The following is a 15,028-nucleotide window of genomic DNA, read 5'->3' as shown; positions in this document are numbered from 1 at the left end:
AACAATGTCATTTTAGTAATACATCTCTAAGTCAATAGTTATTCTACAACCTTCAGTAAAACAGGCTTCTGGTTCAAGAGCTTCTTCACTTTCAATTTCTGCTTGCTCGCCCTCTCCAGGAGGAGCAATATCAACAGTGCTGCCTTCTGATGAGCTTGATGCATTTAGTTTCTGTAAGTAAAGTTCCACAGAACAATTTTTTCTCATTAGATACAAATTCTGTAAAAAATGGTACTGAATCAAATCATGCCAGTCTAACTTTTAAAGAATGACAAATTTATAAATATGCATTATTAAAAGCAAAACCACAGTAATGACGTTATAATTCTGTTTCCCTATCTTCTCATAGGGAACAATGAAATATAATTTGGCTACTAACCTGATCCATAAATATGACTGGTGTAGTATTTTGAGTAATATTTATACTGGAGAGCTCGCATGCAGCACTCTCTCAGGTTATTTAATCTTCTTTACTATAATGCTGGATTACATTGGAAATGTGTCTTAGTTTTCCTAGCAAAATGAACTAACACAAATCTGCACATATACCTTCTTGTCCACTATGAATGGTACTTTCACAAAAATACATGTTACCTGGATTACAGAGTTGTAAATTCAATGACACTTAATGGCAAATTTCTGCACCATTTAATTTTTGCAGAAAGCACAAATTACCCACGCTGAAACATCTTCTTTGCATTCTGGTCTCCTGTGCTTTTTGAGAGGCCTCCTGATGCACTTTCCATCCTAAATTTTTCTATCATTCTACTGCTTTTTTATACAATGGAATACTATAGTCCTTACTACAGTAAAAACACTTCTAGATCTGAAAACTGCAAGAACTGGAGAGTGATAAAAATAACTCAAATGAAGAAAATTTTTACCAACTACATTAAAAATCTGATCAGGTCATACAGTTTATCAGTCACACAAGACTGCCCATAATTTTGCCCTTTTAAGATAGCATACTTTGAAAGGAATTTACTGCTAAAGATGCAAACAACAAATGCAATTATCAGACATAGTGCTTGTAAATTGTTTTCAGTTGGCACTACTGTTGTACTGTTGTAATTTTTTCATCCAAAATACTCTGACTGTGAAATAAGACTTGTAATCAGAAAGCAACATTACAGAAATTGTGGCAGTGAAATTTGTCTCATTTATCACATGTAGCAGTTGTAAATACGAATTTCACAAGGGATGTGGAATGCACCTCTCACTTAATACTTTAAATTGTGCAGGTACAGATGTAACAAAAGGGCACTCCAGCACTGAGTAGATTTGTGCTTTTAGCTAAGCAGAATTGATCATGTCCTTTGACCTTTGGAGGAAGGTCATGTTTAGAAAGGATGGAGATCTTTCCATTCAATTTTGTTGAGAGAGTGCTTAATATCAACTACTTTTCATTTAGTTTTCAAGATAGTGGTATTTTTAGAATAGAAAAATCCCCTACTGTTTAAATTTTGTAACAAATAATAAACAGTAACTTGTTTCTTGAAAGAGGCACTTCCATGTATTCTCTTCTTCTTCAGAAACACTGCTGCAAATTAAAACTAGTTATTTAACTCTTCAGTTGAAACCCAGTCTCTTCAGTAAAATGTATTGGCAGCTGAGGGCTTTTTCTGCCAGAAATTAAGTGGCACATATATCGTAATACAGCTTTGTAAGGAATTATTTCCACATATTTAACTTTTACATTATGTGAATGAAGTTTTAAACAAAAAACATGTTGAATGATGGATAATTTCAGGGACAAATTTCAAGAAGCTGCCTTTTGCACACACAATATGTAGTCAATGTAGGGCCTCTCAGACCTCAGGTCCCATGGTTGTTACTGCATTGTGACCAAAAATATTATTGTGTTTCACTTCTCATACTACACTTCCTCTATGACTTCCGAAATTTATATATGTAAAATAGTTCCAGCCATGTTGCCTCTAAATGGAATAATTTTATTACTGGTCATGTAAATCTGTGAGTCTGAATTAAAATACTGTGTATCTCACTGTGAGAATATTTTAAATCTCACTTTCTCTATTACATTTACAACAAAAATACCAAGTAATATACACTATATTAAACACTATTAGCACACCAATTTATAATCCACACATAAGGCTGTCTCTCTTTTAGAAATAATACTTGTGAATTAACTCTCTTATTGTATATCATGGAAAGACCAAGAAATAATACCATTGAAATGACAGGCACTTTCTTCATTAAATAAAACTGAAACATTTTTAAAATAATTTTCTGTCACAGTTAACTTAAGAAAAGTAAAATTAATTCATGTCCTGATCCATCATCATTAAATAAATTGCTGACTTAATAATAGCAAGATAAAGGTTCATAGTAAGCATCCATTATAAATCTAGGAGGGCAAATTAAAAGGCAGTCAAATTTTTAACTGCATCTTCCCATGTAAACTCTGCTGCAGATAGTTCTGTCAGCATCATTGCTCAAACCAAGTGACAGAAGTGCAATTTGTAACCAGTACAAACAAAAACTACTATAATTATTTTCAGTAATTTTCACACAAAGCATTCGCTTCATTATTTTTATATCATCTCAAACAACTGCATTTTTAAGAGAAAAACCTCATTATTTAATAAAACTCCTCTTCTTTGCTTCAAGACCCTAAATTAGGAAAGAACCAATACATTTTAAATAAGGTGACATTAATGATATTCTTTCTAGCAATAAAGCTAATAAAACTAATAGGAAGCTCAAGATACATGATGGATTAGCACAATCTTCTTATCAGCTCATAAATGTGATTATCAGCCTCCAGAACACACCATGCCCTGTAAATATTTATTTGCATCTTCAATGATATCACATTTTCCATTATAAGGAAACATTTGAAAGCAATTGCTTATGATGCAGCATTCTCAAGGCCTGAATCAGCAAAACAACATGCTTGACTAGAGCAGAAGCCTGAGCAATACTGTGGAAATCACACACAAAAATAAAAGAAACAATCAGACTACCTCAGTGGGATTATATTTTTCTGAAAACAGTATTATAGATATTATTGTGTAGGATATAAAAGAAAAAAATGCTTCATCACCCACCCAAATACTTGGTTAATGTATGTATAATCAGCCTCCATAATGTTCTTTCAGAGCAGTGCATCACTTATCAACAGCTTCGATCATTAAAACAAGCTTTGACCAACAGCGTGTTAATGTGCCCATTTACAAGGAAATGCATTCACTTAAGACCCAGTCTTGCTCTCATTTAATTCTAGTCTAAATTTCAATAAGAGCAAGAGCAGGCTACTGAAGTTTTAAGCTTTACAAACGGCTTCATGATTCAAGTGACAATAAAATAAAAGGATTCAGCCATTACAAATTGCCTTTGATAATTCAGCCATGTGGTTTTATCCTTTCAGTCTTGAAAGCTGCACTGTAATTGAGTGAAAAAATATAAAATAATGGAGATTGATGATTCCAAAGTGATTCTAAACTGACTTTATATCTCAGATCTTACAACCTTTGACTTTTATATTATGTTAAGAATGTAATTTTAAAATCCCTCTCCTTAGACTTTTATTTGGTGTTTGAAGCATATCTTGGTTTAAAATTTCTTCATTAAAATCTGAGAATTTTCAGAACACTCACCAATATTAATTTTTTTTGGCATCTCTGGGCAATTTAGACCACAATAGGTAGATCATGCCACACTACAATCAAGGGTATAAAATTAACTACTTGGTGATCCTTTTGAAGTGAAACTGCCTGAAGGAAACAGCTTTCAATCCTAATACAGGACTGAAATCTCAACCCCCTCCAAATTTTGATGCCTCATTTTACTAGAATAATTTAACCTCCTTAGTTTCATGTAACTTTGGTTCCTGTGTTATAGTAGCTGTTGCTATTCCTGAAGGCTGTGCCAATCACTCATCAATGGCATGTTTGCTTATAATGAAAAAAATCCTTAGGATAAATAGATATATGTGCAATTTTATTAAAATTATGCTGACTACTCCACAGACTTTTCAATTTACACAAACAAGTCCCCCAACTAATTTATGGAACGCTATAGTGAAACACATTCCAAACACCACTATTTATAAAGGGGTTTAAGAAAAGAGAAGTTGTAAAATGTTTAGCTTTTGTAGTTCTTTAGGGAGAGTTGTTTGCTAGGTATAATTTTAGCAATTATGAAACTGTTTGCTTTGCTTCCGGTTTATAATACTCAAGATATGCACTGTCCAAATGAATATAGCATGTAGTTTGTAGCATCTTGAAGATCTGCATTACAGTGCATTGTAGATTTAAAAGTATAACTGTAATTTTTACATCAGTAGCTATTGCAATATTTCAAATGTTATTCATTAAGGAGTTGAACTCATGGCAGTAATTATTTCAAAATCACTTAAAATATTTCATTAAATATTTACATTTATAAGGGCTGAATCAAAAAGGGTTGTTTTTATTTTTTAAAAACTATGCATGCTCCCTTTTTCTTTGGCTTCTTTAGCATAAAACATTCCAGTATTTTTATGATCCATACTTCAAAACCTGAAGACCATGCAGTTATTGCTAAATACTGTATTTAAATATTCAGAAAAACCATTAGCGGAGTTAAAAAATGTATGTTGGGTTTGCCAATCCCACCTGACCATGCTGTGATGTGAGTCCCATGACTCAGCAGAGAGCAGCTGTGCATGTTTCTACTCTTGCAATGGATACGGAAGGTACGTAGCTGAATAGCATGCAGGCCAATCAAAATCCATTAAAAAGTGATTATATATATATATACATATATATGTATAACTTGCTTAGGTAACCTGTGTGAAAGTGGTGACACGTTGCTCTACCTGGTTAAAAAGCACCAGAGCTGCATTCTTGATTGCTCCAGCTTGGTTTTACCCCTGTGAGAAGTAAGAATGGTAGGTAGTGAAGTTCAATACACAGGATCACTAGTTTTTCTCTTTTTGGAATCTCTAATTCAAACATGGCTTTAACACAATTAAAACATAATTATTAAATATTTTATTATTAGCTGGGAAAAGGGAAATACATACCACCTGAAATGTTCAACAAACTTTTCTACAGAACTTGTTAGTTTATTTTAGAAAAATTACAAATACAGAAGCTAGAACTACTAATCTGCACACAAAAATTGTGATTCATAAATAAAAATTGAATGAATAAAATTAACAAAGACATGGTTAGCAGATCTGGAAAATATTCCTATATTTATACAGTCCTTAATGCTTATTAATGAAAGTTTTAAGGGTTTTGTTTATTTCATGTCCTAGTCTTTGTTTAATTGACTATGTGATTGCCTGTTTTATTTGAAAAATATGTACATACAGGAAGCAAAATACTTTGAAGATGTATGCCTTCCCATTCCTCCTTCACCCTCTAATAATGGTAGAGCTCCTAGATCTTGATGAAAATAAACATCTTTAATTTCTCTTCAACTCAAATGTGATGAATTATCAGATTGCGTGAAGTTTCTAGTTCAGATTTAGTATGCTATACACTTCTGAATCTATAATCTTTATCTCACTGTTTCAAAAGATGATTCTATCAGTGCCTGGACAGTGGAGCATCAGTGTACCAGAAATATGGTTTAAATCATTAACCACAGCTAGTCTATAACTTAAATAATTTGTCACTTCTGAAGATACTGTCCCAGAACGAGTCAGTTTTAGAAAAAAAACACTTATATTGCTGGACATTTTAAACACAATTTAAAAAATCCAACAAATTGATGAAATCCTGCTGAGTCAGTTTTGGCTAAGAAATTTATTGAAGCCCAATGAAAATGCTTCTATTTTGGGAATGCAATAATTCTGTTCTTTTATTTTTCATTTCATCTAGACACAAAGTCCCTGATGAAGCCAATCATAAAACTGAATTTATTAATTGTTTTCAAAATTCAGTAGATTCTATGATTAAGGATATTTTTAATTGTATCAAAATCATCTGTTGTGATCATCAAAAGTCTATTGAGTACCCTTATTTCTCCAACCTGAATTTGTATTTACTGTACATACACTGTAGATAGAAAGGTTCTTGGAATTGTGAATGATTGAGGCTGTAGGTATATGTATTTCTTTAGTTGTAAAATAAATTTTCCATAACTGAGAAATATATTTGAAATTATTTTTCCATGTTGAAATGCAAAACTATATTTATAAAGTTGTCAATCAGCTCTAACAAACAGTTGTTAAATAATACACAATATACAATAGTTATGAGTCTTATGTTTGGTAAGATTAACATAGTTACTCATTTCACAATAAAAACAGCATCCACATGCTAAGGTTAAAACCCACCAAATTATCCCCTTAAGCTATTTCTAATTTTTTGATCTTCAAAGCTAATGATCTTGAGTATCTTTTCTTCAGAGCAGAAATCTGTTTCTTTTCTGATGATTATCTCATTAGGTAGTGCACTTCTCTTTTCTGATAATTAAAAAAATCCTCCCTCAAAGTATGACTTAAATGTTCAGTTCTTGCAAGTACTTTCAGCCAATTATTACTCTAAAGCAGCAAGTAACTTTATAATCTAATAAATGTGCTCATTCATCCAAAAATAGGTGATCTCAAATTTCTAGTGATATGTATTAGAAAGTTCTTGTTTAGGTCTGGAATTTGCAATCAGGTTCCAGAATAGGTTCTGGCAGATTTTGGAAGTTATTAACTAGCAAATTAATGAGAATGGATATCCATGAAAGCATGAAAAGGGGAAAAAAAAAAGAAAAAAGAAAAGAGCTAGCCTTCCCAGTGAAGCTCAATGGCTAGAGTTATTTTCTACTATAGTGTATATGATAAAAAAATAGGAAATATTACAATTTGTTCCTCACTCACCCACAAGTACACTAATTACTTGCTCCTGGTATATTCATCAGGAAAACACAGGCTATGCCCCACTTCTAGCATAACACACTTCAAATAATCATTCTACTCTTAACATCAGCGACAGTCAGGAAGAGACCAGAGGAAAAAATATTAATTTCACAATGCAGATCTAGCTTTCCACAGCTCTGTGGTTAAATAAAATGTTATTATAGTGGATATGTCCTCGGGGCATTTTAAGTGCTAAGTACTGCCACAGTTACGGCAGGGAAAGTTCTGCTCCATCTCTTACCCCTCCTTTTGCAGACCAGGCCTTCTAGCAGGAATGTTTTCCCAGTGGGACCCCTTGGAAGGCAAAACAAAGCAAGTGATGGTGTACTGTTCTAGAGAGGTAACTTAAACACTGCACCAATGTACTCTTTATCTTCCTTAAAAGACAACCAGAAGGCAGCAAAAGATTCAGCAGTACTGTTGACTTGGTAGGAGAAGTTTGGGAAACTTCACAAATTCCTGTCACACGCCAGAACTTCTGTTCATATATTCCAAATCCAGTGGATTTTTATACACACAATAAAATAACCCCACTTTATTCTTTTCATAGAAATCATCCAGAAGGAATGGAATAAGGAATCCAGGATTAATACAGAATTCACAATGTTCAGGATACTGTCTGATTAGATACTGTTCACAATATGCACACTTGCACTGTATGAATACATGTCAGGCAGTTAAACAATGGAGACTTGTGTGTGAGCAGAACTTGATGGAAGTATTATTGCTTCAGTTTCCCAATGGTACTGACTACTACAGTCTACAAAAATACTGAAGCAGCACAGAAGTCCTAAACCTATCTTAACCCTATTGAAAATTTCTCCACAATTTCTTAATAAAAATACCATCCACCATTTACTGCTGGATTTCCCACAACCACCTGAAATTTTCACTGTCAAATTGCTTATTAATTGGTTTCTCTTCCTGAAGACACACAGATACCAGTCTATTTTAAAAAAAGGGCAAAATCCCTTTTGATTTATTATTGTCCAGAAACTTCAGGATGGCCTTAGAATATACAGGTATGATGCCTGAACCAGGCAAAGCTGGGGTGGAACAGAGCAATTGACTTGTGAAAGTCACCTTGAAATTGGCATTCAGAAGTTGTCAGCACATCCAGAAGGGCTTTTACTCCATTTTCTTGGGGTGTACATACATCACATATTCACCTGGAAAGCAGAGGAGTTTCTGCCTTTGCATTGCATTTAGTTTTTTCCTCAGCTGTTCTGATAGAATATACAGCAGTACATTGTAAACTGAGCCATTCACTCTACCTTACAGGAGAAATAAACAAATAATACCCATGCCATAATCTGAGGCAGAGAAAGTGGCAAAGACTAGCCGGGTGTGGATAGGAACTTTCCAAGTTCCTTCAGTGAAGAGGCTAACCTGTCATGTAACCACAAATTCAGTGTCTGCACAGCCCCCCGCAATGTCCTAATGCATACTACAAACCTTTTAAAAAGTAACATATTCAGGAAATTTTTAGGCTTGTAACTTGATGGAGTTAATAGGAAGGCATTCATTAATGTATTTATCAGAGTTAGCCACAATGACAGAAGAAAATATATAGTGTAATGTCATTTTAAAAAACACCAGAATATATGAAAGTACAGAAAACTTTGCTAAAGGTTCATTGGAATGAAAACCAAATTTTATTAAATCAGCTTATATAAAAAAAACACTTAACTCTCAGACCCACAATCACTCTGAACGTTTTGGGGTTTTTTTAATACTAGTTGATCTCTTAATTTACACTGCTTTATACTTCCTGTATCTCTTATATTCTAAATTTACCATGGATAAGCACTACTGCTGTACTATCATACATCTGCATTGAAAGTGTTTGTCTCATAACTGAGCAACTCAGATTATAGAATATCTTGCTCTTCATCTTACAGTTACACAGAGCAGCATTTTTTGCAGCTGCAAATAAACACACACTCTTGATGTTCTTTAGTAAAAGCCCCATACCGTGATTAACTGGCTCATGGCTATGCATTAATGTAACGTGGTGAAGTTTGATATTGCAAATATGCCAGATACACAGCTATGATAAAGTCATGAATGCAGGGCTTCTTTATTGGAGAGCTTTCATCATGGTAAACAAACCCTTTTGGACTAACGAGCTATTGCATAACATCACAGCTTCTAATCTAATTGAAAGCAAATTTATCCATGGTTCCTGATGCCTTAAACCTCAAAGTTCCTAAATTTCTAATGGCACTGAATATAATTAGATTCTGCTAATGCATTTATTAGTCATTGATCGCTACCCCAATACAAAGTTTTCCTTGAATACTATCAGCACCTGTTCATGATCACTTCTGCCATTTGAGCCACTTAGATTTTGAAACACATGGCATTGGTTTTTTAGACCACCTTCTGTAACTGCACAATATTAACAGCATAAAGCCTTCAAGTAAGCTGTTTCTGCATGCGTCTAGATCACAAGGTCATTCTGCTCTCCAGGATAACTTGAGCTGCTGCTTTACATGACATTCATCGGTACCTAGATTACTTCATTTCAGCCAGCCATAGTCTCTGAAACCAAAGTCTGTACAAATATTACTCACAAAACTTTTAGATAATCTAGAATACATTACTGATTTGTGATGTTTCAGGGCTAATTTTTAGAATTACCCTAAATATTGAAAGTAGTATTTTTTTCTCCACTTAGGTTTGCTTTGGTATGCATAGATCCTTAATTGTCCCTTAGCCTTCCATCCTTATTCTATACATTCTTATCACATGTAGGTACTACATAAAGAGTGCTTTATCAAGTGTTTACTAGTCCTAAAACCTCATAAAACTGTGAAAGAAATATTAATATTTAAAATCAAATATCTTCCAAATTTTAATAAACAAAACACTAAAAATGTAAACTCTAAGGATCCTCTACTGTACCATGATATATTTTTTCTTGAATAGTAATACATAAAATTCTAAAACATGAAATATATTTACATGGGATATTACAGTTTTAAAAATATTCTAAATATGTAGTTAAAACATGTAAACATATGACTACAATTTAATACATTTAAGATATGAAAAATCCTACCTGTTTGCTTTCTTCCATGTCAGATTCACTGCTAAATTCTTCTGTATTTAAATTTTCAAAATCTGATTCTCCAAGTGCAATGGGCACTGTCACAGTGAGGCCTGGGTTGTTTATGAATGACATGTAATCATTTTCATCAATTACATATTTTTCCACACTGCTGCCTGTGCCTACACCACTGGTGGTTCCATTCCCATCTTTGAGATAATTCAGATCTTTGCTTATTTCAACGGCAGTATGATTGGAAATGCAGCTGTCTTTCTTGTTGTTTAGCTCTTCAAGTGCTTTGATTTCCTCTAAAGATTTCTGCTTTCTAACGAAGGCTTTTCGGATGAACTCCTGTATCTTTTTTTTAACATAATCTATGCCTTTCTGAATCCTTGCCACAGCAATCTGGAGATTGTTCATTTCATTATCATCGTCTGTAGCAGCAAGGTTGTCTGAACTAAATGAGCTCAGCAGCAAGGCCAGAAATAGGTTCAATACCTAAAGATGAGAGAACACAGCTATGTAGTAAATACAATCATATCAGAAGTGTTAAATTTGGCAGTGCTAGGTTAACAGTTGTACTTGATAATCTCAAAGGCCTTTTCCAATGTAAATGATTCTATGATTCTAAAAAAAAATCAGTAGAGCAGGTTGCAGATCATAAATAACTTTTTGGAGCTTTTTTCACATTTTTTGCTGGTAAAATGTCAAGATTGCAAGGTCAAGTAAATGACTAAGATACAAACATTTTGAATTCTATTTTATAAAAATTTAAATCATGTTTAAAATATCATTAAAGGAAGAGAATTTAGACAGGAAATTTTGACTGCAAATTTTAACAGGAGAAGAAACTTAAAGTAGAAGTGTAAATGGTACATCCCTCTTATAACACTTCCAGGAAGTTCTGATTAATTCAATATTTTTCAATTGGAATTTTGCATTTTATGTTGTTAGCTTGAATTTAAACTTTTCTATAAAGGTTTCTTGTACAATCTTGAGTTAGAAGCTTTTTAAAGCCTTTTTAAGCTGGATGACAAATCACTCTGGGTTTCATTTTTGTTTTTTATATGCAAACAACCCTGAAAGTTCAGTACTAAAAATTAAACATCATCTCTAAATTAGCTGCAGCACTCCCATGATAGGATGTTGAAGTTGACATTTTGGTTTCCTTCTAAATGCTTGTACCCATAGTAAGAGGAAAAGGGACTCTTCAAATGTTTTTACCCAAAATTAGGACATTCAGATTAATTTTTAAATTCTAAACAGAAGGATGACAAACATTTTCATTGTCTAGCTGTAAGTCATGCACATCTGGATCAGAGTTAATGTTAAAAAAAAAAGTTCATCACGTACCACTAGGTTTCCAATCACCATGACTAGCATGAAAACAATAAGGCACATGGTTTGGCCTGCAACCTCCATGCAGTCCCACATGGTTTCTATCCATTCTCCACACAGCACTCGGAATACAATCAGGAAGGAGTGGAAAAAGTCGTGCATGTGCCAGCGAGGGAGCACACAGTCACTGGAGATCTTGCAGACACATTCCTTGTAGCTCTTCCCAAAGAGCTGCATCCCAACCACAGCGAAAATGAACACGATGATGGCCAGCACCAGGGTCAGATTCCCCAGAGCCCCCACTGAGTTGCCAATAATCTTAATCAGCATATTTAGAGTTGGCCAAGATTTTGCCAGTTTGAAAACTCGAAGCTGCAAAACAAAAATGCAGATGAACCTTTAGCGTTAGTTACAAAATAGAAGCTAGGTCCAAGTTGTTTAACAGAGCATATGAATTTCTGTAGATTAATTTGTTCTTCAGTAGTACCACATTATTATTTTTATTTAAAGCAGGGAACATGGAGTATTTGTCAAAAATGCTTTGTTTATAATTTCATTTCAGTGATGCACATAGTAAAAAAAGTAATAATTTGTGGTTTTATTTTACTATTTTTAAACATCCACTTGCAGGTGATTCTTGAGCAATTCTTAAAGACATTTTAGAAGTTTGTATACTTTTCACCACCGTCACTATACCTATGCTGGCTTAGTTCCACATTCCCTCAGAACCACATTAGGCCTTCCATGCTTAGATAGAGGCCAATTATTTAAGCAAAAACTTGATGCAGACATTGCATGTCCATTCAAATCATAAGCATTAACTCAAAAGTAATATTCATTACCCAAACTATTAGGTTATGTGCAGTTGGGTACCATTGCACATAGTGCTAAATAAGTCAGTTCTTCCTGTTCTGTGTATTAGGAGATGAGATTTTCAAGTAATGTGGTAACTATTGGTAGTAAAGGTTTTTAAATCATTACTCTTGTACCTCTAGTAAAGATATTTATAAGCTAGTTTGTGCACAATACCAGTTGCTATAAAAATACAATTCTAGTAGAAGCTCAATAATATTTCAATTTAAATGTTATCTTAAAGTCAGCTTGTTATGATTCTGTTCTACGCAATGGAGTGACTAAAAGTTTGTTGTTGGTGTGCATTAAAATAAATGTGAAGAGAGGATCTGCTTAAGTTCCTTACAAGTACCACAAAGTAATGTTCACAATATAAAGACTAAAAATGTTATGATTATTTGTGCTGTGTATTTGTGATATGTATGTTTTCACAGATACTCAGCTTTTATTATTCTTAATGAAATCAGTGTAAAGATTCACAAAATTCTTAATAAGGTAGCAATTAGTGTTATGTTGGCAAAGGATATCAGTTGGATAGAAGATCAATAGGATAATTTGATACTAAAAGGTATCAAACACCTTAAATTTGAACTTACCAAACATGGCTTGCAAATTAGGCACATATGAAAAAAAAAATGTCATTGAAGTATGTAATATATATTTACAAAATATGGTAATTATTGCAGGCACCATCACTTTTATATTTTTAGTGAGATAATTGCATGCAAATATTTAATTATCAAGGTATTTACCAATCTGAAAGACCGAAGAACAGATAATCCTTCAACATTTGCGAGACCAAGCTCCATTAAACTAAGGCTAACGATAATACCATCAAAAATATTCCAGCCTTCTTGGAAATAATAATAAGGGTCCATGGCAATAATCTTTAGTACCATTTCTGCTGTAAATATCCCAGTGAATACCTAAAACAAAATGTAATGAATTGTTATGAGAAATTTATATACCTGAGGATTTTTTTTAAAATCCAATGAGTTCTCTTACCTCTTACTATAAAAACCAACTGATTGCTATCTCCAAATGACATCTAAGTATTTCTAAACACTGAAAACAAGTAACTAAATCAGCATTTATAGTGAGACAGAGATTAAATAAACATATAAAAACCTATTGACCAGTCAGCAGTTCAGCTCCGTGGTATGTGCTGGACTATCCACCCAGCAGATGATGTGATGTGATCTGGTGTTTTAAGTCCTGTTTGATGAGGATGGTTCCAGTAAGAAGACTTGACAGCAAGTATTTTCCTAGCTTAGAGTCTAAAGAGATGATAGTCTCTAATGTCAGACTGCCTAAGCTCAGACTCTCTGAAGTCTGTCTTGTAGACAGGGGAAGTTGGAGTTTCTTGTCCCATGCTTTTTGTAAGAATATAGAATTTCACACATAGTTTACCATGTTGTATGACGGCTATTTCCTTTTAGGAAAATGAACTTCAGGGTGATAATGTTATTTGAAATACCTGCAAGTGCCAAATGTGAAATTATCAATGCACCTTGGTGTTTCCAAGTCCAGAATTTAACTCAACACTTTCTTGCAGTGTGTAGTGATCAGTGGTTTGTGCAGCAAAACAAAAAGGTTGGGAGCATACATTTTTTGTAAAAGTATTTTCACTGGAGTGTATTTGAAAAAAAATTCCAAGAGAAATTCTGACTTTGAATATTTTATCAATTTTGTACTGAAGTATTTTCTGTGATGTTATATCAGTACCATGGTAAAAATAACATAATCTACCTTAACGTTTAAAAGAAAAAACCCAAGGTAGATGTCAAGCAATCTGGCATTCCAGTGAAGACTGCACTTCCACACATATTCAGTTATTCCATTACAGTAGTTAAAAACATATATTCATAAAAGATAAAGGCTCCAGTAAAAAAATAATTTTACCTGTGAAAATCATAAATACCATTTCTAAACTTTTTATGAAAAGACATTCTGGAATAGATCTAAACAAATACAATACACTTATAATTTTCTTATTTTAGAAAAGGGTATTTTTACATTAAGTAGTTCATCACAAACTACTTACCAGATTCCCCACAGAAAGGACACTGCTAAACTGCTCTGTCATTGGGTAATGTTCCATGGCCATAAATAAGGTATTTAAAACAATGCAAATAGTTATAGCAAGATCAACAAATGGATCCATCACAACTAAATTGACGACATGCTTTACTTTTAACCACGGACTCCAGCAATCCCAGATCAAGAAAGTATTTGCAAATCTGTACCAGCATGGTGGGCATTTCTGTCTGGATTCTTCAAGCTCTGAAAAAAAAAATAGAAAAAATGAATATTATAAATGTATCTTCTGGAAGTTCTTGTTTAAAATATGAGAGAAGATTATATCAATCAAATAAACTGCTCTCACTAACATGAGATTTCCCTCACCCATGTTTATCTACCTTAAATAAGGCATTTAATTTATTTAAGATCCTCTACCACCAGTGGACAGTAAAGTCCATTCACTAAAGAGTAAATCATCTGAGACAAATGTTTAAAGGGAGAAATGTGTTTGTCTTTCCCAGGACAGTAGGGAGAATCTAGACATTTTGTTTAGGTTACTTAACTTGCTTACAACAGATATCTTAATTTCAGATATTAAAAGTCAACATGAATCCTTTATGAAGCTTATACCAATCCCTATATTTTCTGTTTGAGGCTCTGGCAATCCTCTAGATACCATTATTTTATCTCTATTAGACCACTCAGTAGCATAATATTTCGGAAGGTGTCATGAAACACGGTTAAGCATTCAGATTGTGTAAATGACCTTAGAAATGCTCAAAAGCTTTTTATATCTGATGTTTAGAGACTCCACATGTCAGTTTTACATTTACAAAGAAAATTATGTAAATAATTTCTCTGTACATAAAGTTAGCAGAACTTCACTGAACTGCCTG

General features: G+C 33.4%; 1 protein-coding gene across 9 annotated transcripts in view; it reads right to left on the bottom strand.

Moving 5' to 3' along the window:
* LOC135308944 (sodium channel protein type 2 subunit alpha-like) overlaps positions 1 to 15,028 on the bottom strand; it is a 67,041-nt gene that overhangs the window by 18,431 nt on the left and 33,582 nt on the right. For all 9 annotated transcript variants that reach the window (XM_064434652.1, XM_064434644.1, XM_064434647.1 and 6 more), the window contains 5 exons: positions 14,155 to 14,393; positions 12,863 to 13,036; positions 11,274 to 11,630; positions 9,933 to 10,418; positions 51 to 171 (listed from right to left, as the gene is read on the bottom strand). In XM_064434652.1, coding sequence (XP_064290722.1) covers positions 51 to 171; positions 9,933 to 10,418; positions 11,274 to 11,630; positions 12,863 to 13,036; positions 14,155 to 14,393 — 1,377 coding nt within the window. The remainder of the gene's footprint in view (positions 1 to 50; positions 172 to 9,932; positions 10,419 to 11,273; positions 11,631 to 12,862; positions 13,037 to 14,154; positions 14,394 to 15,028) is intronic.

This window comes from Passer domesticus, chromosome 10 (assembly GCF_036417665.1).
Source record: "Passer domesticus isolate bPasDom1 chromosome 10, bPasDom1.hap1, whole genome shotgun sequence".
Classification (NCBI taxonomy): domain Eukaryota; kingdom Metazoa; phylum Chordata; class Aves; order Passeriformes; family Passeridae; genus Passer; species Passer domesticus.
Note: the sequence above shows the minus strand (reverse complement) of the source record. Positions and strands in the feature narration are given on the sequence as shown.